General features: G+C 38.3%; 1 protein-coding gene across 1 annotated transcript in view; it reads left to right on the top strand.

The window, feature by feature from the left end:
* The window catches only part of SHANK2 (SH3 and multiple ankyrin repeat domains 2), a 314,299-nt gene that overhangs the window by 87,151 nt on the left and 199,779 nt on the right, over positions 1-27,369 (top strand). Inside the window, exons 10-12 of the mRNA XM_010563678.1 lie at positions 1,312-1,621; positions 6,076-6,245; positions 18,984-19,097. Of these exons, the coding sequence (XP_010561980.1) occupies positions 1,312-1,621; positions 6,076-6,245; positions 18,984-19,097 (594 nt within the window). The remainder of the gene's footprint in view (positions 1-1,311; positions 1,622-6,075; positions 6,246-18,983; positions 19,098-27,369) is intronic.

A 27,369-nucleotide genomic window follows, 5' to 3' on the forward strand; every position in this document is an offset into this window, starting at 1 on the left:
TGTGTGTTTTTGAAGGGTATTGAATGCCTAGACATTTCTGGCACTTTATAAATGGCATTTACTGGCACTTTAGACATGTAGGATGATATTTTGTGGGGCTTCTTTCCCAACTGAAATATGATTTTTTGAAAATTACAACAGCTCAATAAAGTCCTCAGAATAATGCCTGGCTGCCTTTTGTTAGTTATACTCCTGTGACTTTTCAGATGTAAATATGTGCACTTTGGATCAAATCCTGCGACCCCATTGAGTTCCACTGAAATTAATGAGAGTAGTTGCATGAATGGGGACCAAGGCAAGTGTGAGTTTTCGGGGTCAGATCCTTTATTACCTTACAATATGGGTAGGAAATCCCATCACATCTAGTGATAGCTGGGTGCCTTTTATTAGGAAATTTGCCTTTTGAGTTGCACTTGGAACTAACTGACCCACTACAGTGAGAAAAGGAGATCTGGAAAATGTAGCGTCTGCTTGTACAAATTCTCGTATGACTGCAGCACTGTACCAATAACTGATGAAAGGATGGGCCCTCTGGTTTGTATTACATTTTTATTGCCCTTGCTTTTGTTTTCTGTTATGACTGTTTCATTAAGTAGTATATCGCAGCCTTTGGGTACAGTGATGTTCTCTTTGGGACACAGCACGTGACGAAGTGAGTGCATTACCCTCGGGTGATATGTTCTATATACAATAGTAATAGATGCAGTAGAAATGCCTAGATTAGAAAGAGAGGAATACCTAGGGATTATAGCAATGTAATAGAGTTCTGCCAGGAGAAGAACCTATGTCCTCAATTTTTAACCTGGAAGATGGGGATAAGGTGACTGTTAACACTACAGACTTCAGGTTAGGCCTGAACTTGCAATGGAACAAAATTCTCCCAGTTTGGTTGCCAATGGGAGAAGGAAGTTAGAAGATCACACATCAAAAATTCTGCCGATCAGCCCTCTTCTGTGGCTTTCTGATTGAATATGACAAGATAGTATGAATATGAACTTTTTGAGACTCAATATTGACAATAATGAGGTGTTTCCCGTTTCCCAGGCCATAGTTCAGACTGTTAGCAGACTCATGCCGCCAGTGTCGCCTAACTGTTTATTAAAGGCAATAAACAGGTTAACGTTGCCCAGTTGTTTTCGGTTTTAATGATGTTTTAAAGATAATGAATTCGATTAGCGATGCAGGCAAGGTACAGTTTCTGTCTCGGCAGAAGAAACAATGCCATATGTTGCTAAATCTTTTTATGGGGTGGTAAACACATATGAATGGTGAAATCATCTGAGATTACCCTGGATGTCTTTCTTTACACAGTGCCCTTTAGAGAGGCTCCGACCTATTCAAACAGAAGGCGGAGACCCCCAAGCACCTTAGCAGCACCTCGGATCTTGCTTCGTTCCAACAGCGACAACAATCTGAACATCAACAACCTCCCTGAGTGGTCAGCCTCCTCCTCTGCTTCTTCACACCGCAGCCTTTCACCTCATCTACTTCAACAGATGCAGAATAATCCTAATGGAACTGTAAAAACTGTGGGGAGTTACACTCCATCCTCCCGGAGCCGGTCGCCATCCCTGAACAGGCTGGGGGAGGATGCCAAACGGCAGCAGCACAGGCACATCAGGTGACTTTTTGACTATTTGCACAGCATGAGATATCCCTAATGGCATCATGCTGGACTGCTATGTTCTTTTTTTGTTATTTATATGCCCCTTTTGCACTCTATATAATATATAGGTAATAAAATCTCAGCACAGTGGAACATGTCCAAGTGTGAATGTTTTAATTGGAAGCTCCAGTCAAAGCCAGCTGTTTCCTCATGGAGCTCCAGCAGCCAGGCAGGCTTTAAAGTTCAGCAAAGCTCAGCAGTGACTGTTGAGTTTGCAACTCCAAGTCAAGGTGCTAGTTCTCAAGATTTTGTAACACTTGAAATAATGATTGCTTTTAACAGAAAAGTAAAATGTTTCTGAGATACTTGATCCCTTCATGAAACTACTGGTCATGCCTGAAACCTATGTTGGAGCTGCTCATGGGTGATGGAGCAGAGACTGTTTAAGTTCTCCCTTCTGTAGATGTGTGCCGAACCAAAGAGTAAAATAGGGGGAATAGCTGGGGGGAATAAGTGGGGCTGTGTAGGAGGCTGGCCTAGAGCAAAAGAGGCTTCTTGAGCTGGTGGTGGTAGATGTTGTGGGCTTCTTCCATGATTATCTTCGCTGCCGGGTTTTGCATTCCCTATGACTTTACTGCTTTTCCTTTCCTCTTGAATTACAAATGTGATTTAGCAGGCACTCTCTGCAAATATCCTGCAGCTATGTCCCAATGGAGAGCAAATCCTGACTAATTAGAGTGTTGTAGGTATTGTAAGTAATATAATAAAACAGAGGTTTGTGTCTAAGTTTTGATCACAGGCGGGGACTTTGGCTTTGTGAAGCCACTGCCCTGTGAATAGGCGATTGCAGCTTCACTTTGAGGAGGACTTGGGAACTGCATCTGTCAAGTGTCCAAGCGATGGAGCTGCACCAGGACGAGGGGTTAAAGTGCAGGGCTGCAAAAATGAAGGGAGGCAGAGCTGAGTAGTGATGGAGAGAATTAGAGCTTAAATGTTTTGACCAAACCCATTTAATTCAATGGTCATTTAAAATATCAGGCTTTGTCTGTCCTGTTTCCTAATAGCAAAACCCATCCGCTGTTCAGAGTAAAAAAGGACGTGAGCATTATTAAGAAATGCAACTGTTGGCCTCTCTTTGTCCTTGTAGGTGTAATGGATCTTTACTTGAGTTTTCAATTCAGTAAAACAAAATGTCATGTTGTTGAAGCTGTCACCTGTTACCATGCACATTCTTCTCTCCTTGGCTGTAGGCACCCAAACTGACAGGCACTATTCATGATAGTAACAATACTGCTGGAGAGTGGAAATACGGCACAGTGTAAAAAAAGTTGTCTGAAATGTAAGAATCACTGGAAGGAACAGGATGCAAATTTCTTATGCCAGCGGTTTCATGCAGTAGAGCAAACTCATCTTACCTTGTTGTATGTTACAATAATAGCAAAACCTCATTTGGTTATAATTTGGGTGACACTTCCTCACAGAGACCCGTATTGGCTTAAAACCAGGTTGTCTGTAATGAGGCTTCGCTTAGGTGAGGAGGTGGCTGTGAGGTGCTTTTCAGAGAACGAGTGTTCTCATCTTCCACTGGATACTGCTGATACCACCAGTGGGAAGTTTTACCTTAGAGTCAGTGATTATTTTAGCTGGAAGGGATAAGAAACACCTTTTCATCAATATTCCTGGGATAACGCACTTCCAAATTCTTGAAGTATAAACAAACCTTTGAGGCAGGGGGAATGATTAAAAGGTTTTTTTGAATAAGCAAACATTTATTTGCTTTGACTTTATTCAGCCACTTTCCTCTTCCCTTTCTGAAAGCACGTGATTTTGAAAACTAGCACAAATGATAGCAGAAACCAATTTAATGCCTGAAATTTTGTGGAAATAAAATTTTGGTCTTTCTCTTAGTGAAAGAGATCATCTTTCACAGTATCACAGCTACTTAAACTGCTACCCAGCTGCAGGGTTTCGGATGTATGATCAGGACTTGTTTCAGAGATGTCCAGAGTACATGCAAGTACTGAGAAGAGAGCTGGAGGCTCTCTAAATTTAAAGACAACTAAAAGGATTTTGTTTGTAATTTTTCCTGCAAGCAATGCCTTTTCTTGCCACAGGCCCATTTTGCAGTCACGAATGGCACCTTACATGACACTTTCCTCACAGATTTTGTTTAACTGTATGACCACCTACTTACCGTCAGCTAAATGTGGGAATTGTTGCTCTCTCTGCTTATTATTTGCAAATAATACATTCACCACGAAGCTGTTGCTCCCCTTAGATGCAAAAGCCCTTTTTGACATAGCAGTAGATTGGGTTCTGGAGCAGAAGCGGCCAGAAGGGGTGGGTTAATGGGGAAAGGTTAATGAGGTTTGTGGGGTTTGCATTGTGGAAAGGGGCTGGAAAGTGATGCTGGAAGGGCTTCATGTGATCTTTACAGCCTGTGTGGCTCAGGTGATTATCTTCTCATGAGGCTGCTGCTTTTCATCCCAGACTGGTTTTGGAGGGAGGCTGGGGGAGGCAGGGGAACTGGCAGCCTTCCTCTGGAATTTGGCCCATGATGATTAGTGAAAGGAGGTGCCAGCACAGCCTCAGTCAGGGCTGAGCCATCAAGGGTGGCCACTTTCTTCTGGGTGAGAGGGAAACATATCCACACGTCTTCTGAAATCTCCGCATCCTCCTCCTGCTCCTTCATGGCATGAGACTTGCTGGGCTGGCAGCCCAACCTGGGGACAAGGAGGGAGAGAAAAGATCTTTTTTGAAGAAGTCATCTTTCCCGTTTGCAGCCCTGATTTCCATTAGTAAGCCTGTCTCAAGAGCAATGATGCATTTGGTGCGGAGGTTAAATGTGCCGTTTCCCCCTCCTCTTTCAGTGAGAGAGAAAATCAATGTATCTTCTGGGATAGGAGTCCAGAAGATGCTGGGATATAACTTTGTGAACAGCTGCTACCTGGCTGCTACTACACTAGGCAGAAAATACAGCTTGAGCCAGGTGGAAATTGGATGTGTAGCAAGTTTATAGATCCAGATTTTTTTATGGTGCTGTTTCTTTACGTATAAGGAAAAAGGATTGGAGCAAAAGAACTGAAACCCAAACATCATCTTTTCTGGTCTTCCTTTAAACGACTGTGAGAGCTGGCTGAGGTTTCTGATGCAAACTCCATCACAGACATGCAACCAGAGCTCACTTTTAAACTCTTAAGTAGGGCTTATCTTTAGTTGCACCTGTTCACATTAATAGAAGAACAGAACAACAAGGGGGATGCTATTCCAAACAGTAACAAAGTTACTGCAGGAAAATGGAAGTGTTCCTGATATGAAAGATCCACTGTAGTTGTTTCTTTACCAGACAACTTCTTTACCTATATTGAGAGCCTTATTGACTCCTATTTTGGTAGGAGATTTGTTAAAAAAAAAGGGTGAAGAAACACTAAACTCCAGCCTTCGTATTTCATTTTGCTTATAGCAGTTTGAGATCTTTTCTTTCTCCTTACAAGAAAGTAAGCGGAGTGTTACAATGCTAGATGACCATTAAATAATTCTTCTTCCTTTGGTACCCTATCTTTTTCCTATAAATCTTTATGAATATTCTTCTTTCTCATGAGTATTTTCTGTTTCTAGACTTTCTGTGTAAGACCTCAAGTTTTTATGTTGGTTTTCTTTTTAAGGTTGAATAGTAGCGTATTACAAGTTTATTATGATATCTCCTATAGGTTTCCCACCCTCTTTAATATTTGCCTGTTTCTCATGTTATATTTTTGACAGTTCGCTCATTTTTCCAGAGGTTTAATAATGATCTTATCTATTGTTCACTAGCTTTCAATAATTTCTTCTTTATACACCATAAGTAGATTGTGTGTTGTTTGATGACCTATGACTTACCTGGGCACACCACTCTGAAGTCATTGGGAGAGCTATGGATTGCCAGCAGTCAGAAATGGTCTTCTGGAGAATATGTTAGCCATAAGAACCATGCTTTGAGGAGATCTAAAATTTAGCTCCAGGCCTTGGAGTGACAAAGTAACTTGATTATTCAGTCCTTTCAGTTAATAATTCAGTTGTCAGTTAATGTTACAATATTACAAAGATACCCATTCCTACCAATAATTGTAAATACAGATGTTTTAAAGCCTTTCTGACAAATTGTGATGCTTGTGATGTATGATTTGCCTATAAATTTTAAGCTTCATCAGGCTCTGTGAATGTGCAAGTTTAATTTGCAGAAAAACTAAACACTTTAGTGTTACATGTTTTCTTTTCTAGGCCATCGTGGTCAGGTGGATATTGATCATGTTTCATGCTGAAAGATTTCAACCATTACAAGCATGTGTTTAGGATGAAAACCATGTATTTTTTCTGCAGGGTTAGGTGTATTACTGGAAGACAATTATGTTATTCACTCTTAATTTAATCCTGCTAATGTGATGGTTATTTTAAATAACCAGTTAATGCTTTTTAATTTCAATTTCCAGTGCCGTTTACAATCCTAGTGCCAACAAGGATACTCTGTCTGCCTTGGATTATCAGGGTCCAAAACGCAAGCTTTACAGTGCTGTACCTGGAAGACTTTTTATTGTCGTAAAGCCATATCAACCTCAAGGAGAAGGGGAAATTCATCTGCACAAAGGAGATAGAGTCAAAGGTGAGTATGTAATTAATTTTGAATAAATGTTTTCTTCTGCTAGACGGAAATTTTATTTTAAAATTCTCTTCTATTTCAGGGAGAAAAAAATATCTGCTCAGTAGAAGTGCTTTTATGCATTTGTTTCTTTACAGGGTATTTTACTCCTAGAAGTATTTTGTAACCAATGCATACTTAGCTACCATTTTAACTGTTAAGTGACTTCAAAGTACTGCTAGAATTCAGAAATACATGCAGTAATAGCAGCATTGTCTTTTACACAGAGCACGTAATTTGCTTCTGTAGTCATTAGAGAAAGACAACTCCAGGGCTTTAAAAGGTTGTAAACATGTCAGCTATCTAAGCAGCTCAGGAAGAAACCAGGGACAAGGTCAAGCCTGTTTCAAGCCCTTTCCTCAAGGAACAATTTATTGCTTAAGTAGGAAAAGTCCCCTCGTGAGACTTAGGATAAGTAGGTAGGTAGAACCTACTGTAAATATTTTGGGGAGGAAGTGTGGCAGTGCATGTATAATTTCTGTCCACTGGTGCACTTCCCAACTAAGAATATGTTAAAATCAAGGCCAACTTTGTGTTATTACTTTGAAGACAGTAAGTATGCCCAGGTACAGCTGAGAAAGTGGGCAATGTGGTTTACAGGATTGACCTTCCTCAGGGTGCATTGTTATGCGATTTCAGCTGTGGTTTTGCACATCCAGGTAAAACTAGTCACGGAATAAAAAGACTTTCTGCTCAATCCATACAAACCAAATACCAGTTACGAAAAACAAATAAAAGGGAATAAATTCAGTGTCCTAAATAAAAGTGTTAAGCAGGTGAAAATTTCCTTGCAACTGAAACTACTTATCTTACAAAGGAAAACTTCAAATATCTCCCCCCTTGAGCCTGCAAACAGTAGTTGGAAAAAAATCAGGGGCCATTAGAAGGTATTTTTGTATTTTTATTTTTGGATGTGGCTGATTCTGAAGCGTTTGTGGGTTTAATAATTTTTGTTAACTCAAACCTTCAGAAGGTGTAGAACAGAAATCTGAAGAATGCTGCACTTAAAGATAAAACATATGCAAGATTCATTTTAAATGCAAGGATGAAGGCAGAAGGTTAAACTTAGGAGAGCTGGTGATGTCTGTAGGGCTGAAAAGATAATTTTGCAGTTCTGGGAGATTATGCCCTGATCAGGTAGGAAGCAATGATTATGATCTAAAGAAAATAGTGCACGAGAACTTTTGGAAGAGCCTATATGAACACTTCATAAAACATTATAAAAGTGCCCAATTAATGGAAGTTATCTAGGCTAGAGTAAAATTAATAGAAGGCAAGCAAAGCTCTGAGGTTATAGAATTTCTTGGGAATGCCAAATATGAAATAAAATTCAAGTCATAATAACCAGAAGTTATCTTCAAATTGACAGAGCTTTGCATGGTTTGGGAACCAGCTTTGCTAGCATCCAGTATATAAGAATAAATGCAAGAGAAGTAATGCATAAAAGCACTTCACAAAAGCCTTCAAGTGTCAGAATAATGGGTACAATCTAGAGAGAGGTAAAGCTACATTATGAGTAACTTTCATGCAAAAATGTAAAGCAAATTAAAAGGAAATGTGATCTTTTCATACCTTTACAAAAGAATACTGGCTCTTGGGTTAAAATTTGAAGGCCTGGGGTCTTCTGTATGGAGTTCTCACTGGAAGGGTGAAGGAAAAAAACACTTGAGAAAGATGCTTGTTGGTCAATTACAAGAAAAAAAAATGTTGCATGTAGTGGAAAAAACAAAAGATTAAAAAAAGCGAGACTTAAGCACACCCCAGAACTCTTTGCTTATTCATAATCTCAGAAAATTTAACAACACTATGAATAATTGCCAGTACCTACAAAGGATGAAATTTTGGGCGTCATGAGTGGTACTAAATAACTTTCTACACTGAGTGTGTTTACAGAGATCTAGGAGGTGCCAACAGATTAAGAATGAATATGGTTGAGCACCATCATCTGTTCTTGGGGAAACGTTGTACACAGTTGTGTTCAATTGACTTGTTGGATTTAAAGATGTAGCAATATTTTTGTTTACATAGAGGATGTAAGATCAACATGGATTCTTGTTGTCAGAATAAAGCCAGGCAGTTCTGGAGAAAGACAAGACAGAAAATGTGTTCCCTGGCAAAAGAGGAAACAGTGCAATAGGTTGCTTGGGATGCTGAATTTTGGAGAGGCATTCGTTATCTGGCTGCTTGTTTACATTAGAATTTGAGACTATTATATTCAAAGATATCCCAAGAATAAGGGATTTAAATTTCAATGAAGAGTTTATTATTTTAAAAAAATTAGTTCAGGAGCCTGTGGTTCTAAGTTATTATGACAGTAACTGGAAAACAATGCAAGAAGAAATTAGTCCACTTTTCAAATCTTCTTACAATAGTATGATCTAAACTTGAGACCAATGATTTTTGTGGGGGACACTAACCAATGAATGTCAAAATGCTGAAATAGAAAATGAGATTGTGTCTGGTCTGTGAATTTTGAATCTTTATTTATGGGGAAACTGTATATTTACTGAAACTGACTATAAATTAATTATTACCATTAGAAAAAGGGGGACATGCCCATCCAACATCAAATCATCCCTGCAGGGATTATTTTTTCAGCTTGAAGTATATGATTTGCACATTGAATTAAAATCTGGGAGAGGCCTAGCATTTGCAGGCACGCTTGTTTTAGAGGATTTTATAGAACTTTGATGCAGTAAAGTCCAGTGAGTTTTCTATACATGTCAGTCTGCTTTTAGAAAAAGTTTAGAGAAAGTGAAAGTGTACATAGGGATTGTCAGTGTTACTACTTAGAATGAAATCTTGTGAAGCGTAATTTAAGGCCGTTTGCAAGACAAGGCTGGAACACCGTATCACAGACTCCCATTGCTAATCAAAGGAAAAACTTCCAGAAAAAGATCAAATCGTATTTTGTGTTACCATGTCAGTGGTTCCTCAGTAGTCACAAAAAGTATGTCAGAGTGAACACAACAAGGTCACGTAAAGAACAAAGAGTCCAGGTAAAAAGACAGTGATGCTTTAAAAATGTCTCAGTTGTGTAACAATGTTGAGGAAGCCATTCAAACTCAGCATATGTGACAAAAATCCAGGTCCAGTTAAATCTGGATTTGCGTCCCTGTTCCAGTCAAGATGTAATTATTTATACAGAATAAAAAAAATTACTCCAATGTGAGAGATCGATAGGCTCCCTCTCCATCATCCAAAAGCACAGGCAGTAGAGCTCTTACAATCCTCAATACTTTTTACATGCTGTGCAAGTGCCAGAACCCCTGGCTATAAGGAGGTCCTGCTTTTTTTCCTCTTTCTGAGCAGAAATTCCACTTGGTACTGGATATATTTTCTGTCTTTTAGAGGCTTGCTTAGCCAGACCGTGATCCAGTCAGCACCGAGGTTTTGATTTTCTGGGGGTACACATGCCTGTTTGGGGTTTAGCGACTCACTGTGTGCAGTGCTTGGAGGAAACGAAACAACATTAAACCCCATGGAATTAAATTTTTCCTCACTTTGGAAACACCTTAGCGTCACATTTCAGAAATAAAAAAGCTTTGTCCTAGCCCCTTTCCTCTAACAACTTGGTAGCTGCACTGTTCTGTATAAAACATTGATGCTAAAGTACTGGCTTCTTGGATTGTTTGGGGGGATTCAGACATGTATTGGCATTTGCTACGGGATTCTGACCCATGTTCAGTCTGACCGTGGGGAGATGCTCATCACATGTGCATCCCATGAGACTAATCACAGTAAAGATGTAGCAAGGCATTTATTACAGGGATAAAAGCCCAGAACAACATATTAGAGAAAGGGATTAGCTGGGAAATGTTTTTATGGATTTTCTTTTTTAACTTGGTAGAATTAGAAGGGTCACAGAGAGGGATGAATTCCTAAACTCTTGATGAAAAGTGCTTTCATCAGATGAAGATGAGGCAGATTTTTTTCTTCTTTCTAAAACCGCTAGAAGTGCATGAGTGAGAATAGGTCACTGTGTATGATACAAGGAAACTGCTCAGAGAGAGCTGTGAATGGGCAAGGTTCAAAGAAAATGTAAACCAAACAAAATGGTCTTGTATTAATAGGATATTACGAAGCCTGTACAAAAATATCTGTTTTATTTTTAGTTGTTAGTCATACATACTGACATCATTTGTGTGTCTGCCACTCATGAGAGAAGGGCCATGGCTGTTGTAAAAATAAATCTGATATCTTTATTTGTACAAGAACAACCCTAAACTTATGTTTTCACATAAATGAAGAGCTAGCTTCATTCCTCACTGAAACACTTTTAACATATTTTGTTTCTTTCTTCATTTTATATCTAAAAGTCCATAGCAATAAATCTGCCACAATCCAAACACGCACGTATCTATAAAGTATCTGTAAAATGTATTTTATTCAGCTTTTGTGTTGCTAAATTTAATTCTTACACTGCAAATCAAGTGGCCTCTTTTATAACAAAACTCAGATGTATGAAGAGAATGCAATACTCCAAAGTTCTTTGTGAGTGGAGAATTAGCAGTTTTCTGTGTCACGAAGCTAAAGCAATACAGAAGTAGCTGTGCATCCTCAAGAAGGTTACCTGTGATTCACATCTGTACTAGCACACCTTGTCAGAAAGACACGAGTTCCAGGTACCAATCACCATGGTGCAGACAATCTCCAGTCACTCAGAAACAAAACAATCAAAATTGCTTTCAGAATCTCTGATATATTAAAACATACCTGAAGTGCATATGAATTATCCCTCACTGACCTAGAAAGAAAAAACCCACATGGTTGCCTGTTTCGAATACTTCGAGAACTTTTGAAGTCTCATCCTGCTCACAGTTTCGTTTTTCTTGTCTTTCTATGTGTTTTTATTACAGCGTTTCCATTTGCCATGTGATTTCTAGTTATTTCTTCAGGTGTCGGGTCCCACATCCTAGTGTAGTTTGGTCATGGGTGGCTTCCAACCATAAATTTTTACTTTCCTTTCTTATTTTTGTTGCCTGCCCTGATATCACTATCTCCTCTCTTTCACCTGGAAGGCAAACAGAATACAGGGCTAGCTCTGGAAGATGCTCAGTTTCTTTAACTCTTACTATGATTAAACAAATTTTCTAGTGCTTACTATCTAGAAAAATGGGGAGTTATTTCAGTATCTCAAATATGCTCCAACAGACTTTTTCATGAACCTTCTGAGATGCCTTCTGCGCAGGCACAGTCTGCGCATCTGAAAAGAGTTTACCCCAACCGAGGTCTGTTCTCAGCTACATTCTCCAGGGTAAGAGAAACGGTAGTAATTCAGTAGTAGTGAGTCAAGCATCTGTTCTAGGCAGAAAGTCAGTAGTTCTCAGCATTAGAAATATTGACCCTTGCAACACTACTTTTCTTTCAATGCGATCTCAGCCAGTAGGGCAATCCAAGTATATCTCTAACATTTTCATTTCTTGCAAAATCTACTTGTAAGTCATTTTGAAAAAGAAAGATTATTAAACCCCTGCTGAGCTTGAAGATATTGCCAACAGGCAGTGCTTGTGGGCGGAAGGAAGGTTGGTCTCCCAGGCTTTTGCGCTTGTTAGATTAGTAAATAAAATATTGGAAACGGAAGAGCCTCAGAAATGTTGGTTTGTTTCTTCAAGAGCATTTTGTACCTTGTGTGAGTAAGTGTGGCAGCAAAATTTAACCTGAGAGGTTTGCATAAGCATTGTTTTGCTACTCTTTTATATGAAGGATGAAATTAATGTGAAATGGAATATTAATCTTACCCAGATTCATTGGTCCATTTTGCCTCCTTACTGTCTCCTGACTTGATCGCTTTGATCTAAATTCCTAACAAATAATTATGACTCATCACAGATAACAACCTAACTCATTTCTTCAAGTTACTTGAAGGGCAGGAGAGAGCTGTGCTTCAGACTGATATATGGAAGTATTGTAACAAAGACAACGACTTGCTCCCGCTCCAGCAGGAGAGCTCGTTTTGCTGTCAAGGCTGCGAGAAAGTGATTAGGACGTACGAGCATCCACAAATCCCCATCGTCTTCACTCTTGACTACTTAACGGCAGCCTTCCTTTGGTAGTCAGTAACTGGCCCGAAATATTCAGGAGACAAGGAGGTACCAGAAGACTGAGAGGAGCTGTGAATGGCATACGAGCACACTAGCATAGCCCGACACAACAGTACAGGCTCCAGATCTAAGTTGGTTTGGGACCTCTTCTCAGATTAATGCTCCCTGCTCTGCATTCCCCTGACCCGTAGTTTGGGCATCACTGTGGAGAAGAGCAAACTTGACTCTGTCCGCACCTTCCTCAACAGAGGTGGTGATCAGTGTTACAAACGGATGGATTTTTCCAATGCTTGATTTCTGTCCAAAATTCAAATCAGTGCAGAAGAATTTGTTTTTATGCTGTTTTTCTCTCTCCTGCACTTTCCCCAAACTATTTAAGAGACACCCAAATAACAGGAAAAAGATGATCTTCATAGAAAGTTGTTGTCAAAAATAAAAAAGGAAGAAAAAAAAATATACAGGGCCAAATCTTGAACAGCACAGCTCATTCAGTTCTATTTCAGTTGAGCCATATTTTCTCAGATTTAGAGGATTATGTGCAGATTATTGTATTTGTAGATTTTGACGTAGTATTTGCTCTGTTCATAGTCACTGCCATCTTCTCAGCCCAAGGTCCTTTTCCTGAACGTTGCTTGTTTGCACTGTTTCTTTCTTCAGAAAGTAGTGGTGATAAAAGATGAAAAGCTGTTTTAAGTCAGGATCTAGCCTGACACTGATTGTGGCCGCGGTGGTTTTGGCTGGTGACATCCACCCAAAACCTGAAGGTGAGGTTCCTTAGTCTGACCACCTGCTTGCAGTATGGGTGGCCGGAGAGACTGATGGGACACAGCCAGGAGATGTGCAGTGAGCTCAGGGTATGGCAGTTGGACTGTTAGGAGAAGTCAGACAATTCAATATTGAATTACAGGGAGGTAAGGCAGATTTTCAGCTAAACCAGCAGAGTCACTTGGGTTACAGAAAGGTAAACTCTTTGAAGCCGCGGTTGGATCACACTTTTGTTTTGGCAGCAAAACTGGAAGTTAAATGTAAGTTTAAAAAGTGAGGAGTATTTTCTGTCCGTGTTATTTCCCGAATTTGGTTTCTCTGTGAGGACCCATAGCCCAAGATGGGAAAGAACTGCTGAATTTGCTTCTCCACTAAACGAAATGTCTGTGAAGCCGCAGTCGAATCTGACTGCTCAGGTCAATTATACAAAATCATTAACTGCAGATACGCAAGATGCAATCCTTCCAGATTGTGCGTGGACTGCACAAGACATTTTCTACGTGGCAGCTGGGACACAGTCACTTGTTTGCATGCTGGAGGCCTTAATGTGGTTGTCAGCAGGGCGATAGACAAGGGCTTCCTTTCCAGTCCAGTTGCGCTGATCTCAAGTTATGTCAGTCTCTCTTGATTAGGTATTTGAAAGCCAGAAATGGTCTGCCCATAAGGCAGAACAGACAGATCTTGTTCGTCATTAATCACAGGGAGGGAAGGATATCTATCGGGAGTGAGTAGGGGTAGATAAAGAAATAGAGTAAAATTTAAACTAAAGCCAGATCTTAATAAAAATATCTCTCTTTAAGAGAGAGCAAGATTAAGCTGGAACTTGCGCTGACCTTCAGTTATGTGGTCTGTAAAGTCTGAGTCAAGTTGCACTTCAGATGCAGAGCTGTCACTGCACAGTACTTGTCCCTTAATATTGTTTTCGATTTACCTGGTTGTATGCAAAAATAGATCAAACATTGAATTTTTGTTTACGTTGATATGTACACTTAGGAAATAAGTTGCCATAACAACTCAAGGTTAGGAACATACCTTTTCAAGTTGTAACTATTTTAGGGGCTGTTTTAAGCAAAATTGTTTTTATCATTGAAATAGGTGTTCTTGCATAGATTACCTGTCATTTGGAAGCTCTCCTTCCAAAAGGCAAATAGTTCTGAAAATTTACATCAGACAACAGATATTTCTACAATAGAAAAGCCTAAACTATAATATTAAGTATTTCTGAGAGAAAAAAGTTAGGTTGCTACCCACTGGAAATTAAAAATCTACTTTATTTTTAAAAAAACAAATCCAGAAGATTGTTATATCAAGACACAGAACCAGAGTTCAGATTTGAATTTTTCAGATTTAATTTTTCTTTTTTCTCCTGGTTGTAAAAATGTTCTTCTTTCTCCAGAAGACGATCTGTTATTCCTAATCCATATAATTATTTCTTTTCCCAGGAAAGAAGAATGCAGTTTATATAAGCACCAAAACCTGATTGTAGATATTACAAAGACATTTCAGAGATATTCTGTAGCAGCTATAAAGGCAATGGCCTGAATTTGGCTGTAAATTTAACTGATATTTTTGCAAATAACGATACCTAGAATAATTCACTTGTTGAAATTTCAGTATCACAAGGAATTTAGAAATAGTATGCACCATCATTTGATGGAAAAATATATTTTTTGATTGTGGCAGAATGAAGGAAGTTGTAATGTGGAAGAATAAAATTTTTTGTTGTTTTGATTAAAGTGATTTTTTGATAGTATATTGAGTAATTAAGCTGAGTATGTTATATTAATTACAATATATACATTGTCAATAAACTCACAGAAGTTGCAAGAGACAAAACATCCTATCCTTTATTGGCACTATATGTAATTTTCTTGTGTTTTTCTCTGGACTTTGGCAAAGCAGAATCTGGCTGATATTAAGTATAAAACTTCAAAGACATTAAAATATAAGATCCTGATTGGCACCTACCTATACATATTTTCCTGTTATTCAGTTGTTTGATATTTGTCCAATCTTGATTTGCAGTTTTGTTCATGTAATGGAACATAATTCTTGTTTTAATCTATACTTTCATTGTGAAAAGATATACGAGGATTCATGATGTTACTAGAACCTTAATTTTACTCTTATAACATCAGATTCTTTTTGTAATTCATGTTGTGTGTAAAGAGACTCTGGCCTTCTCTTGCCATAGCAACCACATCTTTTGTTTTTACTAAAAGCAAAAGGAAAAAATACTTGAAATGATAACGCTTAATTATTAATTTTGGGAAAGTTATCCTTTGATTTACCATTGTTATGTCCTTCAGAAAGGAAAATGTTGATTAGAAAATCTCTTGCTGGTACCAAATTATCTATTACAACGTGTCTCTTAAGCACTACTGTGAGAAGGAAAAGACAGAAATTAAGGCCTCATTCTAAAAAAAGCATTCATGGGTACAAAAGATAAATTATATTTTTTGATTTATCCTGTAAGTTCCTGGTTACCCTCATTGGAATACATGAAGTGTTGCCAGTTTTTATAGATAAGTAGATTATTATGGCTTTGGCTCCTGCTGCAGAACTTATTGATGGCACCACCTGAGATCTATTAGAAAGATTATGTCAAGTTTTTTGGTAGTGCAGAGCCATCTAGATCTCATCTTCTACATTTTGAGTATTAGGCCATATGTGCTTATCCTCCACGTCACCAACAATTTGCCTCTGTCTCTGCACGTCAGCTGTATCCCTGGCTACCCCACGTTTGCCTCTTGTGTCATCTTTGCGCCTCTTACAGCTCCACCAGGCTTCCCCTTCCTTTCCTGGCACCCAGAATGATGTTTTTCCTTGATCTAAGTCCAAAGGTACTGTCATTTTGGTTGTAGGTGTAATCTCTAGGCAGGCTTGAACCAGAACTGTGAAGGCTGTCTCCATTCTGGCAATGCCTCGTTTCCCCTTCTGCCTCTTCTCCGTAGACATCAGGTCTTCAAGCAGGACTATGTGTATTTTTGCTTTGCTCTTGCTATTAGCAATTGCTAGTATTTTATGATTCATGTAATAATGATCTAAAGCAGGACTGGTTTTGCTCTGTAGTAATGACTTTTCGCCCTGCACTCACAGATAGACTTACAGAGCAAATTTCTTTTCCCATCTTGATTTGGATGTCTTATCAGCTGGGGTTACCACAGACACATGAAATTGCTTTATGGGTGTGAAATACCCAACTTCCTTCTTACAGTGCAAATGCTTTTTGGAGATGGAAATATCCATGTAATTTGGAGTGTCAAAATAGCAGATCTGATGGCAGATTAATAAAGTACCGAATTAGAGAAGTCTTTCTCAATCTCTAAGTAGTTTTTGTTCTCCCTGTATTGCCAGTTTGTGGAGTGAAATCAGGACTGAGATTCAGTGCTGAAAGCTCTCCTCAAAAAAAAAAAAAAAATTACTTGCAATAGGCATCTTCCATTGTCTCACATTTTGAAATTTCTTTTGGCTGGAGTCCTACACTCACTTTTATGATTTGAAGTTAAATCAATGTACAGTAGGATCCTACAATAATTATAATACCTGTATATGTTGTTAATTAAGTTTTCCTACTTCCTTATCTCATATATGAGAAATGCACTCTATTCTTATGTGAACAGAGGTTACATTGCTAAAAATATGTTGGAATCTGATGAATACCCAATATATATTGGATGAATGAATAGGCTTCTGTTTTATGTAACATTGAATTATCAGATTGACTTTGTGTGTTGATGTGCACAGTTTTTAAACATTTTCAAGAACAACTGGAATTTATCAACGTATTTTTCATTAACTATGCCCCAAATTTATAGTTATTAATATTTTTACTTATGTATTGTTTATTTTTTTAATACAAATAAAGCACAGGTCTGTTTTTTTCATTTTTGCTTGCATTTAAATGTAGAGATGAAATATTTTCTGCTTATGTTAACAATGCCAAGAGGTGTTAGGTAACTAAAAGAAAAGGTGTGCTAAAAATTTTTTATTCAGTTTAAGTGTCACTGTAGAGTTGTTGGTGTCTTCCAAGGTCAGTGCCCTCTCCCATTATCCCATAACTTGCTGGGTAGCTATAGGTTTTCTCAAATATGTCAGAAAGCTACTTGATAAATTGTGCATTTGGTACCCATCCAGGTGGAGGATTTTGCCTTAATGGATCTATTTCCTGGGGCTTAATATGTACTTATTGACAGTGATGTGTAAATACGCAGTTCATGAAATCTGTATCTCTGAATTTACTACATTAAAAGGCCTAAAATTGACACATTTAAAAACATTTTTCTGTCAAATATCTCTGTTAATAGATATTCATGCTCTGTAAGTAATACCACAGATAGCTCAGGATTGCATTGATGAAAAACTAGGTAAACTTTTAATTTCAAATGCAGTTTTACAGATCCTGGTGTGTCAAACGAGACTTCTTACCACCTCTTTAGTATCACCAAGGATTTGGGGGGTTTTTTGGCCTATCATTGGTTTGATTTTCATCTTACTGTACAGTAGTACAAATCAAGTTCAAATTCAATGCCATTGAATCACAGCAGTTCCACTGATACAGAGTTCAATTGCAGTCAGGGTCAGGGACTGTGATTTTAAAGCCTGATAAGGTATGGTTTAACAGCACAAAGGCTGCTTGTGTTGGAGATCATCAAAGTAGCTCTGAGCAAGTTAATATCCCTACTATGCTGAAATCCCCTGCAGAGATATTATGCCTGGTCTTGAAAACCATATGCATACGTTAGCAAAGAGATGTGCTTGGGCTAATTAGCCTTGATTTTCAGCAGGGCCAGTTAGCTTGGCTGGCTTAGCTAGCACACAGCTAATGGAGCTGTGCTGCGCTGCTCCGGCTTCCACGGGCTTGGTTTTGGTAGCTCAGGGACCTCCCCACCGAACGCTGTGTTTTGTGCAGATGTACTCTGAGGACCCGTGGTGTATGACTGAGCTGCATTTTCAAACAACCTGTTTAGAAGAGCTAACCGTGTTTTTGTTAATAATCTCACCTTTGTTCCAATATTAATGTATAGTATCTTTTTAATAGTACATTTATGTTCTTTTAATATATATTAAACATACAGTGATTTGTAGGAATTTCTATAAAATTGACTTAAACATAATACTTAGCAAGAATTTAGGATCCTTTCATTACTGTAAAGTTGCTTTCTAGTAAAAACATACATTGTTGTGCTGCAGTCTTTTGTCACAATCCTTGTTGAGTCCTAAGATTAATATCAAGACAATTAGAACTACAGGATAAAGCTTTTTCTCCTGTTGGTAAATCATCCTCCTCCCTATTGTGATGAACTTCTGCCGAGAAAAAATCATTGAAATATTTCAAAAGGCATTACGTTGTGTGTACTGCACCTATAGGATATTCAAGAGTTTGCTGTGTACTCAAACCATTAAATCATATTACTTGACCTACATTACAAATCTCTGGAGCTACCCACTAAATAAAATAGCATGTTTCCTTAGGAAGTAGAAAACATATGAGATACCAAAATATATATTATTAAAACCCAATTTCAGTGTGGGTTCAGTTTTACAACAGGTTCAGCACTTCAGCTTAATTTGAACAGGCAAGACAATTTTTGGGGGTCTTAGTATGACCATGCAGTTGTCCTTGTTAAAAGCAGCAATGAGAAAACTGAAAATGGAAATAATTATGTGAGGGCCAAGGAATCTAGTGAGAAAAATAAATTTGGGAAGAGGTTCCAAAGACAAAGGTTACTCTGTGCCCATTGCTGGGGTTACCAGCATTTGAGTTACTGCACAACGTTTGCTTTTACCAACATGATATTCAGTTATTACTGACTGTGTTATGTAACTAATCTTGGTATTTACATGAGAAGAGAAAAAAAGTCTAATGTTTCCTATGTCTCTCTCTATTTAGTTTTAAGCATTGGTGAAGGTGGATTCTGGGAAGGCAGCACCCGGGGACATATTGGATGGTTTCCCGCAGAATGCGTTGAAGAAGTTCAATGTAAACCAAATGAAAGCAAACCAGGTAATCAGATCAAGTTCCTGTTGAATCCTAACGATGACAAATGCGATGTGTTTGTCCAAGCAGAGAGGCAGCCTGGACGGTAATGTGTTATACAGCAGCGCATTTGTGCAATACTAAAAACTGGAGAATTAAATAAAGCTGAGCTGCTGAATTAAAAAATAAAGATGGGTGTATTGATCAGAGTTTACTGGATGCTATCCAAGCAAACGGTCTTTCTCGTGAGGGACTACGCTGTGAAGTACTGCGAAAGCTCTTAACACAGAACTGTATGCAGACATTTTGTAAAGCATTATGCTGTGTTTTATCTTCTTATGGTATGGGAGAATGGCTAATTAGACAATTAAATAATGGAAGAAAAACTTGTCAGTCATCTCCCAATCTGAGGTAGTCTTACAATGTATTTAGCTCTTGTTCACAGCAATAAAGTTCCCTCTGCTGACCTTTTACTAAATTTTAGAGGAGGCATCCATTAGTGGGATGTCCCATATGCACCCTTACCAATGACAAAGGAAACAGAATCCTCCTTTATCATACACTTGTATTACCATAAGTAAGTAAAACACAAGTGACTTTAAGCAAGGAGTCTTTACAGTTCTGGATTAATAAAAGAAACAGAAATGTACATTGAAGCATGTTATTTTAAGAATTACCACCGTCTCATAATTTCTCTGCTTTTAACAATTCAGATACGAGGACATCCTCTCTAATTAAAAGCTCAGTATAAATGAGCTCTGAGAATATAATTAATGTTCTTCAGGAGTGTATGCAGTTTTAAATTAACTATTGATGTGTTTTGGATCTCTGAGGTATTGATTAAGAACTTTTGGCATTGTGCAGACAATACACTAAAATTTATGCATTGTATCATTCATTCACGAACACTATTCTTTTATGTATGTTATTATAAACTGCACAGGTATAGTTTTCTCTTTTTATATATTCCCACTGTATAAACACGATTGAATGGAATAGAATGCACTGGACAAGATAATAGTTCCAGAATAGTAAGGATTTGGAAATATTTATAATACCTGTTAAGTATTTTAATTTCATCAGTTATAATGGAAACTGTGGTAAGATGAAATAGAGTTTAAGGGATGAGCAGAAGAAGAGGCGAAAAGTTAACTCTTGTAATATGAAAACTTCAAAAGAATGAGGGAATGAGGCATCAGGGACACTGCTCTAGATAACTAAACACTGTGTGAAAAGGTTATACCTCCTTTTCTATTTCCCTTTTGAGAGAGAAAAAGAGAAGGAGGCAAAACCAGATCTAATTTGGAAAGAATGGATTTAGGCCCTGAGAATAGAGAGAGAATAGCTATTTAGCTCTTCAAAGGGCTTAAGAACAAATCCAAATGTAAAGATGGAGGAGTGTTAAGTGAGAGGAAGATTGAGGTTGGAATTGGCAAATCTAGGAGCAGTGCAGTTCTCAAATACTAGATATAAAAAGAGGATAACAAGTTGCAATTCTAGTGTGATTTCATTTGTTGGAAACGTTATGGAAAACAGATAAATTCAGACAGTGTGCAACTTGAGCTGGTGAAGAGCCATGTGTGAACCGTTCTGAGGATCCTTCAATAAAACCTTGTGGTGGCTTGATTGAAAGACTTCAGAAACATGTAGTCTATGTAAGTCAGTCATCACAAACACCTTTCTGAAGTCTATCATGGCAACTCTGCATTAAATTTGAGCTGTGCATTTGTATCGAAATCTGAAGAAAATTCTGGGGAGGGGCATTAAGTGAATTTCTAAAATATGAAAGGAGTTTTGCATCCTCTTTAGTGCTTTTGAAGAGAAGGTAACCAAACCTATTTGTCACAAATCCTTAAAGATCTTTTCAAGAAATACTGCAGGAAGTAAATTCAGTATATGACATGATTGCTTTAATATGTGACAAGATTGTTTTCGAGCAAAAATTTCTTTGATCATTCAAAAGAAAATGAAAATTAAGAAAAAATTGTCACAAGAATAGCAAAAGGATTACCAAAGCTGGAAGTGTTAAAAGAATATAAACAGAAACATTTTACAAATTTTCTGACATGAAATTATGAAAACTTATGCCATGTGGCTGGCAAAACACCAGAGCATTACATTGTAATTTACACCTATTGCGTACGATTGTCTTTCCAATTGTTTTCCTATTTGCTTGTAGTATAGCGTGAATAATAATGCTAATATAGCTAAAGACTTTAAATATACCGTTCTTCTAAAAAAAGACAAAAATATAATGAAATAAGCACAAAATGGGCACATTTTCTATACCTTTGAACTTGTGCACTCACATATTTTGCTGGGCTGTCTTGAAGAATGTCCCGCACCCAGAAGGCACAAATGAGGTACAGTGCTTCTCTGTGTAATGTGATAGAGGTTGGAGCTGTGAGTATGAAATATATGAAATCCACAGTATGTGCCATATTATTATTGAAATATGGTATGGACTGAAAGCAGCTGATCACTGAATTGCTCTATGCAGTTAGCTTCATTCCCTTTGCATAGGAAACAATGGAAATGAAAGAGGAGAGCTTTATAAGCAAAAATCAGGCAGTACTCCCTCTGAGTACAAATGCAAAAGTAATTTAGAAAAATGTGTTAAGCATGGTGAAATGATTAGAAATTAAATTAGGTCTACTGGGATCGCTGAAAGAACATCAGCTGAGAAACATCACAAACTTGTGCAAGTTGCAAGAATTTGCATCATGGACTTTGCAAAGCAGCAGAACTTCTTATGATAATGATTTAGAAAGTAGATCATCTTAATGTGTAGGAAATGATTCTCAAACTCAGCCTTTTTCAGACCAGCACCACACTAACAGTTCTTTCCTATAAATGAGATTTAGGAGCATTTCTTCAAACAGCTTCCCTTTGCTATTAAGTTTGAATAATTGTATTTAATAGTAGCTTGTCATTTGCACACCATGAATGAAAGAAAGAGGAATAGTTCTTGGAAAAAACAAACCACAATTAAACACTACGTGCCCAGTAAAACTGGCGGGCAGGTGTTTTGTGTCATGCTGATGTATAATCTCACTTCTAAGACAAGTTCAATTTTCAGGGAACTTCATTGCCATCCCGACTGTTCTCTGGAAGCAGGCAGTACAGAACAGCACCTGGTTCCTGTGATCTTTTCAAAGATATCATGCTAGTTTGGCAAGTTCTGTTTTCCAAAAAAAATCATGTTGACTGGCATTAATTCTATATCCCTTCTTTAATCCTTCATTAACTGAGACTTGTAGGAATTATTCCATTATTTTGCTAGTCTTGATGCCAGGCTTGTAGACTTTTAATTATCCAGGTTGTCTCATTTGCCCTTTAATAGCACTGGCACAGGACCCGCTGCCTTGCAGTCTTAAGAAGTTTCCTTGACATTTTGAGATCTAATGAAAAAAGAACGACGACAAAGAAAATCATTATCAGTGGTCTGCTAAGTTCTTTTGCCTGCTTTTAAAAAATTCTTAGGCACAAAACCTTCGTACCATCTCATTTTAAATAGTGTCACCTTAGTAGCCAACTTTTAACATTCTCCTGAACTATTCTTATAGTGAAAGTATTCATTCGGATGAGATTGAGACCACATCTTGCTTTTTCCCTGTACAAACACAAAATACAAATGTTACATATTTCTTCTTTCTGCGTTGACAGTTTTCTATGTTCTTCAGTAATGAACCAAATGCATTCTTAAATTTCTTTATATTCCTAAATATGTGAAAATATACTTTTTTTTTTTTTTTTTGCTAAAATGTTCTGGGTATATTGAAGAAAATTCTGTGCAGGAGAAGCTTGATTCATATAAAATCCAAGTTAACTGAAATCTATGCAAATGTGAGGCACTACCTTGGGTTAATAGACATCTTAACAGGATTTATTAGCTAAGTGCTGTTGGTGCTGCAGAGAATCACAGGTCAACTTGGATCTCTGGCAGCCGTAGTTTGCATCCCCTGAGGACACACTATGTGACATAGCTTTGTTGGATTTTTCCACCTGTAAAAAAAAAGCAAGGCCTTTCATTTTACCAGTTTATTCTCCCCTTAAATTTCATTATCCTTCTTAAAATAGTACGAATTCCTACCTAATACCTTCCAATGGGAAATGAAGTACAGAAGAACCTGGCGTCCATAAAATCAGCTGCCCCACCAGTGGAAGGTACAGTTTTCTTTCTCCTGCTTAAGTTTAGATATTTCCATTTGCTTGTCTTCCATCATAGGGTATTTCTCTGACTTGAGAGATTTGCTGTGAAACTGCTTTCTATTAGACTTGTGATTTTATTCTCCATGTCCTTCAGAATTCAGAGATACAGATTTTCTGATTGCTCATAACTGAGGTGAAGTATTCATTTTCAGGCTAGAAGTTATCTTTAACTACATTCTGTCTTTACCATTTATTATTCCTTCTTCCCTAACGTGCCTGAAGAACTCTGAGATTTTACAAATGATACTGAAATGAAGGCAGAATCAGCATGTCTTTTAGTAATTCTTGCTGTCTTTCAACTCTTGGCCTCTTCAGTGTACCTTTCCTTGAGTTCCATGCTCATCTTTAATGTTGTCTTTGGGGCTGATTTTTCATTCAGTAGCATCCTCCACACATTTCTCTATCCTGTGGTCTTGGGGTACACCTTACTAGTAGTTGTAGTTGCCATACGAGTCCTGGGAGTTTATTTCAGACTAGATCTAATCTGGGCACGTGGCTCGAACGACCATTAGTGGTGGTTCAAGAGCTCATTTTTCCATGAAAGAATCCGATTTGCAAACTCTGAGGTCTGCTCAGTCCGTGGGCTGCAGCAGAGTAGGCAGCACTTATAAAGCACGTCCCTGGCCCAGACTAAAATGCTAATGTAGATGCGCCCATGCTGACCTCTAGTGTCACTGGTGCTCTGAGCAGACACTACCTAGCATCTAAACTGGGATTTCTCTTTCCAAATGTCTGTACTTAAATGTTCGGTATAGCTCACTCCTGGGTTTCCAGCAACTTGAAAATATAATGACAGATTATCTAGTCATAGTATAGTTCCCTTGCCCGTTTCTTTTTACGTATGTAATCATAAAGAGATGCTATAAGCAGAAATTGCAGCATTCCTTATCCAACATTCCTGTGAGATTTCAGAAGTTACCAAACAAGTCAAAGTTGTGTTAATAAAGTGCATACAGACTACTGTTTCTGAAGTATAGAATTTTCTTTATTCCTCATTCTTAGCTTTTAATACCTCGTGCATTCAATAAAACCAGATTTGTTCCTCATTTCCACCATCCCTTTTTATAATTAGCACAGCACCTTCCCAGACAATCTAGTCAGCCAGGCTGCTAGAAAATGGATTTGCCTTCTTGCAAAAACAGAAAGTTGCCTTACTGTGAGTTTAGGAGCTAACATCTATACTAGTAACTGGTAGTTGTTCTGTCCTCTGCGGGCAAGTGGCTGGGCACATATTGTATCTGAAAGTTTTCTTCCCCTTACCTGCCACATCAAGGTTGCCTTCTCCATGCTGCCTTTTGGAACAGTCACCAACATTTTTTGTCCACTGAAATATATCTGGGTACTGTTTGGAAGAATAATAGTTGGCAGAAGTGGGAGTTGTGCCAGGGACCCCCTCACAGTGAAACAGGATGGATGGTTACACGCCAGAGCACAGCTTGCAGCTTGACTGTGTCCTGTATGGACATACGTAGGCTGCCTGAAGTTCTAAAAAACTGAATTTTCCCAGGCAGCTTATAGTTAATTTCAAACATGTGCTGTTTAACCTTTCATGAGAAGGATGGCTGCTAAAAAATTAAATTTTGGCATTCTTTTTTTCTACCTTTTTAAGCATCTCAGGGTAGTGATGTGGTAGGTATATTACAAAGCAGTGTCATTACTGAGTGTACTCTGTGAGGCAAATGAACGCTAAAGCATATCACAGAAATTTGGCCTGTGTGTGTGCGTGCACCCCATTGCATCCCAGTGTGGAACAGAAATGTAATGTGCTGAGCTTGGAAGTCCCCATCCCCAAATCATCAAGCCCAGAGGACATGCTGGAGCATGTGTTCGCATATATGGATTTCTTTCCTGAATAGAAAAGGAAAAAATGTGCACCCATCTCAACCTGACATGCAAGCAGAGCACAGCTTGCGTATGCATCCGAGGACTCCGATGGGGGACTTGCTGTGGACCAGAATTGTCCCTCAGCTGGCTACACGGGGTTTGGAGCACTTGGATACAGCCATCACCCTTCTTCCTGCAAGTTCAGGGTCGCTGATTTTGGCAGTCAGGGGCTACATTTACATAGCTGGAGAGTTTAAGATGTGTTTAAAGTCTCTGATGAGGCTTTTCTCAGTTTGCATCCAGATATTAGTTCTTGAGCTCATGTAAAACTGGAATTTGTGAGTTGTAGCTCTGGTCGTTCTAGAAGGACGGGAGTCTTGGTTTACCAAATTTGCTGTTTGGGCATAATAGATAGCCAGAACTTAATCAGCTGTAAAAGCACTCCCAATCACATACAATTATGCATGTAAAGGTCAGCACTGGCAGAAAAAAACAGAAAGCAAAAAAATCTTTTCATCCAGCCTCTTCCCTTCATTACCTGCCTTTTATAAATGATCCAAATTAACAAAATCTTTTTTAAACAACTTTTTCCTGTTTTGTTAGGATCCATTCTGGGTAGTTTTTTAACTAGAAAGACAACTGTAAGAATAGATGGAAACACTGTAGAGATTATTAGAACTCTGAAAAATTCTCTAAACTAAATAACTTTGAAAACCGCTGGAAGGAGGAAGGTTTCAATGAGACAGAAGAGCCTGCAAATAAGAGATGCTATCTGACCAGATGAGCACCTCGAGGGTTTTGATAATAAATTTTGATAAATGCTCCTCCCACAGGATTCCACCTTGAATAGAAAGTACCTGTGCATCTGTGGCAAAATGATCGTGCAACTTAAACTGTTTGCCATGAACAGGAGCAGTTAAGGACAAAACAGTACTGCAGCTGGAAGGACTAAATGGAGACAAGACAAAAGTAATTTATATGTATAAGGAGGGAAAGACACATTTTTGTTAGGAAAGTTAATCACAAACATCCTCATGTCAGTTGTGTAAAGAGCTAAGAAGTCTGATAGCTTGGAAACATGTTCTCACTCAACAGTGCAGGCAATGGCTGGACTTAATGTGGCACAGAGAATATAAAGCAAATTTAAAAAAAAATTGAAAGTGCAAGACTGCCTCACGTGTAAGTGGGCTTATTGTAAAAAGTGGTATTATATGGATACAAATTCAGCCATTTGAAAATGGATAGAAAACTCAAGAGATATAATATTATATCTTTGTAATCCCAGACAGGGTCCTAAATGTGGGACACGCAGTCAAGCAGAGGTGTTTATTGAAGTTTATCCATGCCTGTTTGAGGAATGCTGTCCAGCTATCAAACCCTGGTACCCAGAGCTCAAACTGACAGGTCAAACACTCTTCAGTAAGTCCCCCTGTCTTGAAGGATACTGTCCAAAGCTCTGGCCTCTGAAATACTCTTTTCTGCCTTGCTTCTATACTTTGCACAACAAACCACATGGCTCTCATGATTCTGAAAAGTTTCATCCTTTGAGAAGTGATTTTCTGCCACAAAATATGTTTCCCATGTACAAATTTGTAATTAAGAAAAAATGTGAATAGATGACAAAAATCAGCACAGCGATCATCCACAAAGATACTGTGTTCTGTTTTAGGGCTTAGAAAGATCAGGAATATGCTACATACCATATTTTTGCTTAAACTCCATTCTTTTCCATCAAACAGTGGGAAAAATACTTCATACTGGAACAAAAAAGTCAATGCAAAGAACTAGATCTGAGGTGCTGGCAAGCCAGTCCACAAAACCCAGCTGACATAGGAGCTTGGTGCAGTAATATTCAACTAATTCTGACAAGTCTCTGTAGCTGAGGATGTAAATCAACTCTACTTTTTGTCTCAAATAATGGAAATGTAAAGAATGAACCTCAGCAAGTTTCTGCACTTTAGCTTTGCTGAGCAAAGCGTTTGTGTTCTCAGTGATGATAAACAGCAGTTTGGGAAAAGACTTCTAAATGAATCATCACTCAACAATAATGCTAATTTGGAAGCAGAGGTAACTTCAGAGCTGTTTTTGTCTGCAAGCTGGCTATAGGATGGAATCATATGCTTCCCACACAAGCCAGTAATGTGTGTTCTCTCTGACCCAGGGTGCCTTGAAAGACCTAGCATTCTTTCAGTCTTGGACTTCTGACCAAGATGCAATAGAGGTTTCTTACTGTAATAGTAGTATTTGTAAGAAATGCTTTGGA

This window comes from Haliaeetus leucocephalus, unplaced genomic scaffold (assembly GCF_000737465.1).
Source record: "Haliaeetus leucocephalus isolate CR32 unplaced genomic scaffold, Haliaeetus_leucocephalus-4.0 Scaffold173, whole genome shotgun sequence".
In the NCBI taxonomy this organism is placed as follows: Eukaryota; Metazoa; Chordata; class Aves; order Accipitriformes; family Accipitridae; genus Haliaeetus; species Haliaeetus leucocephalus.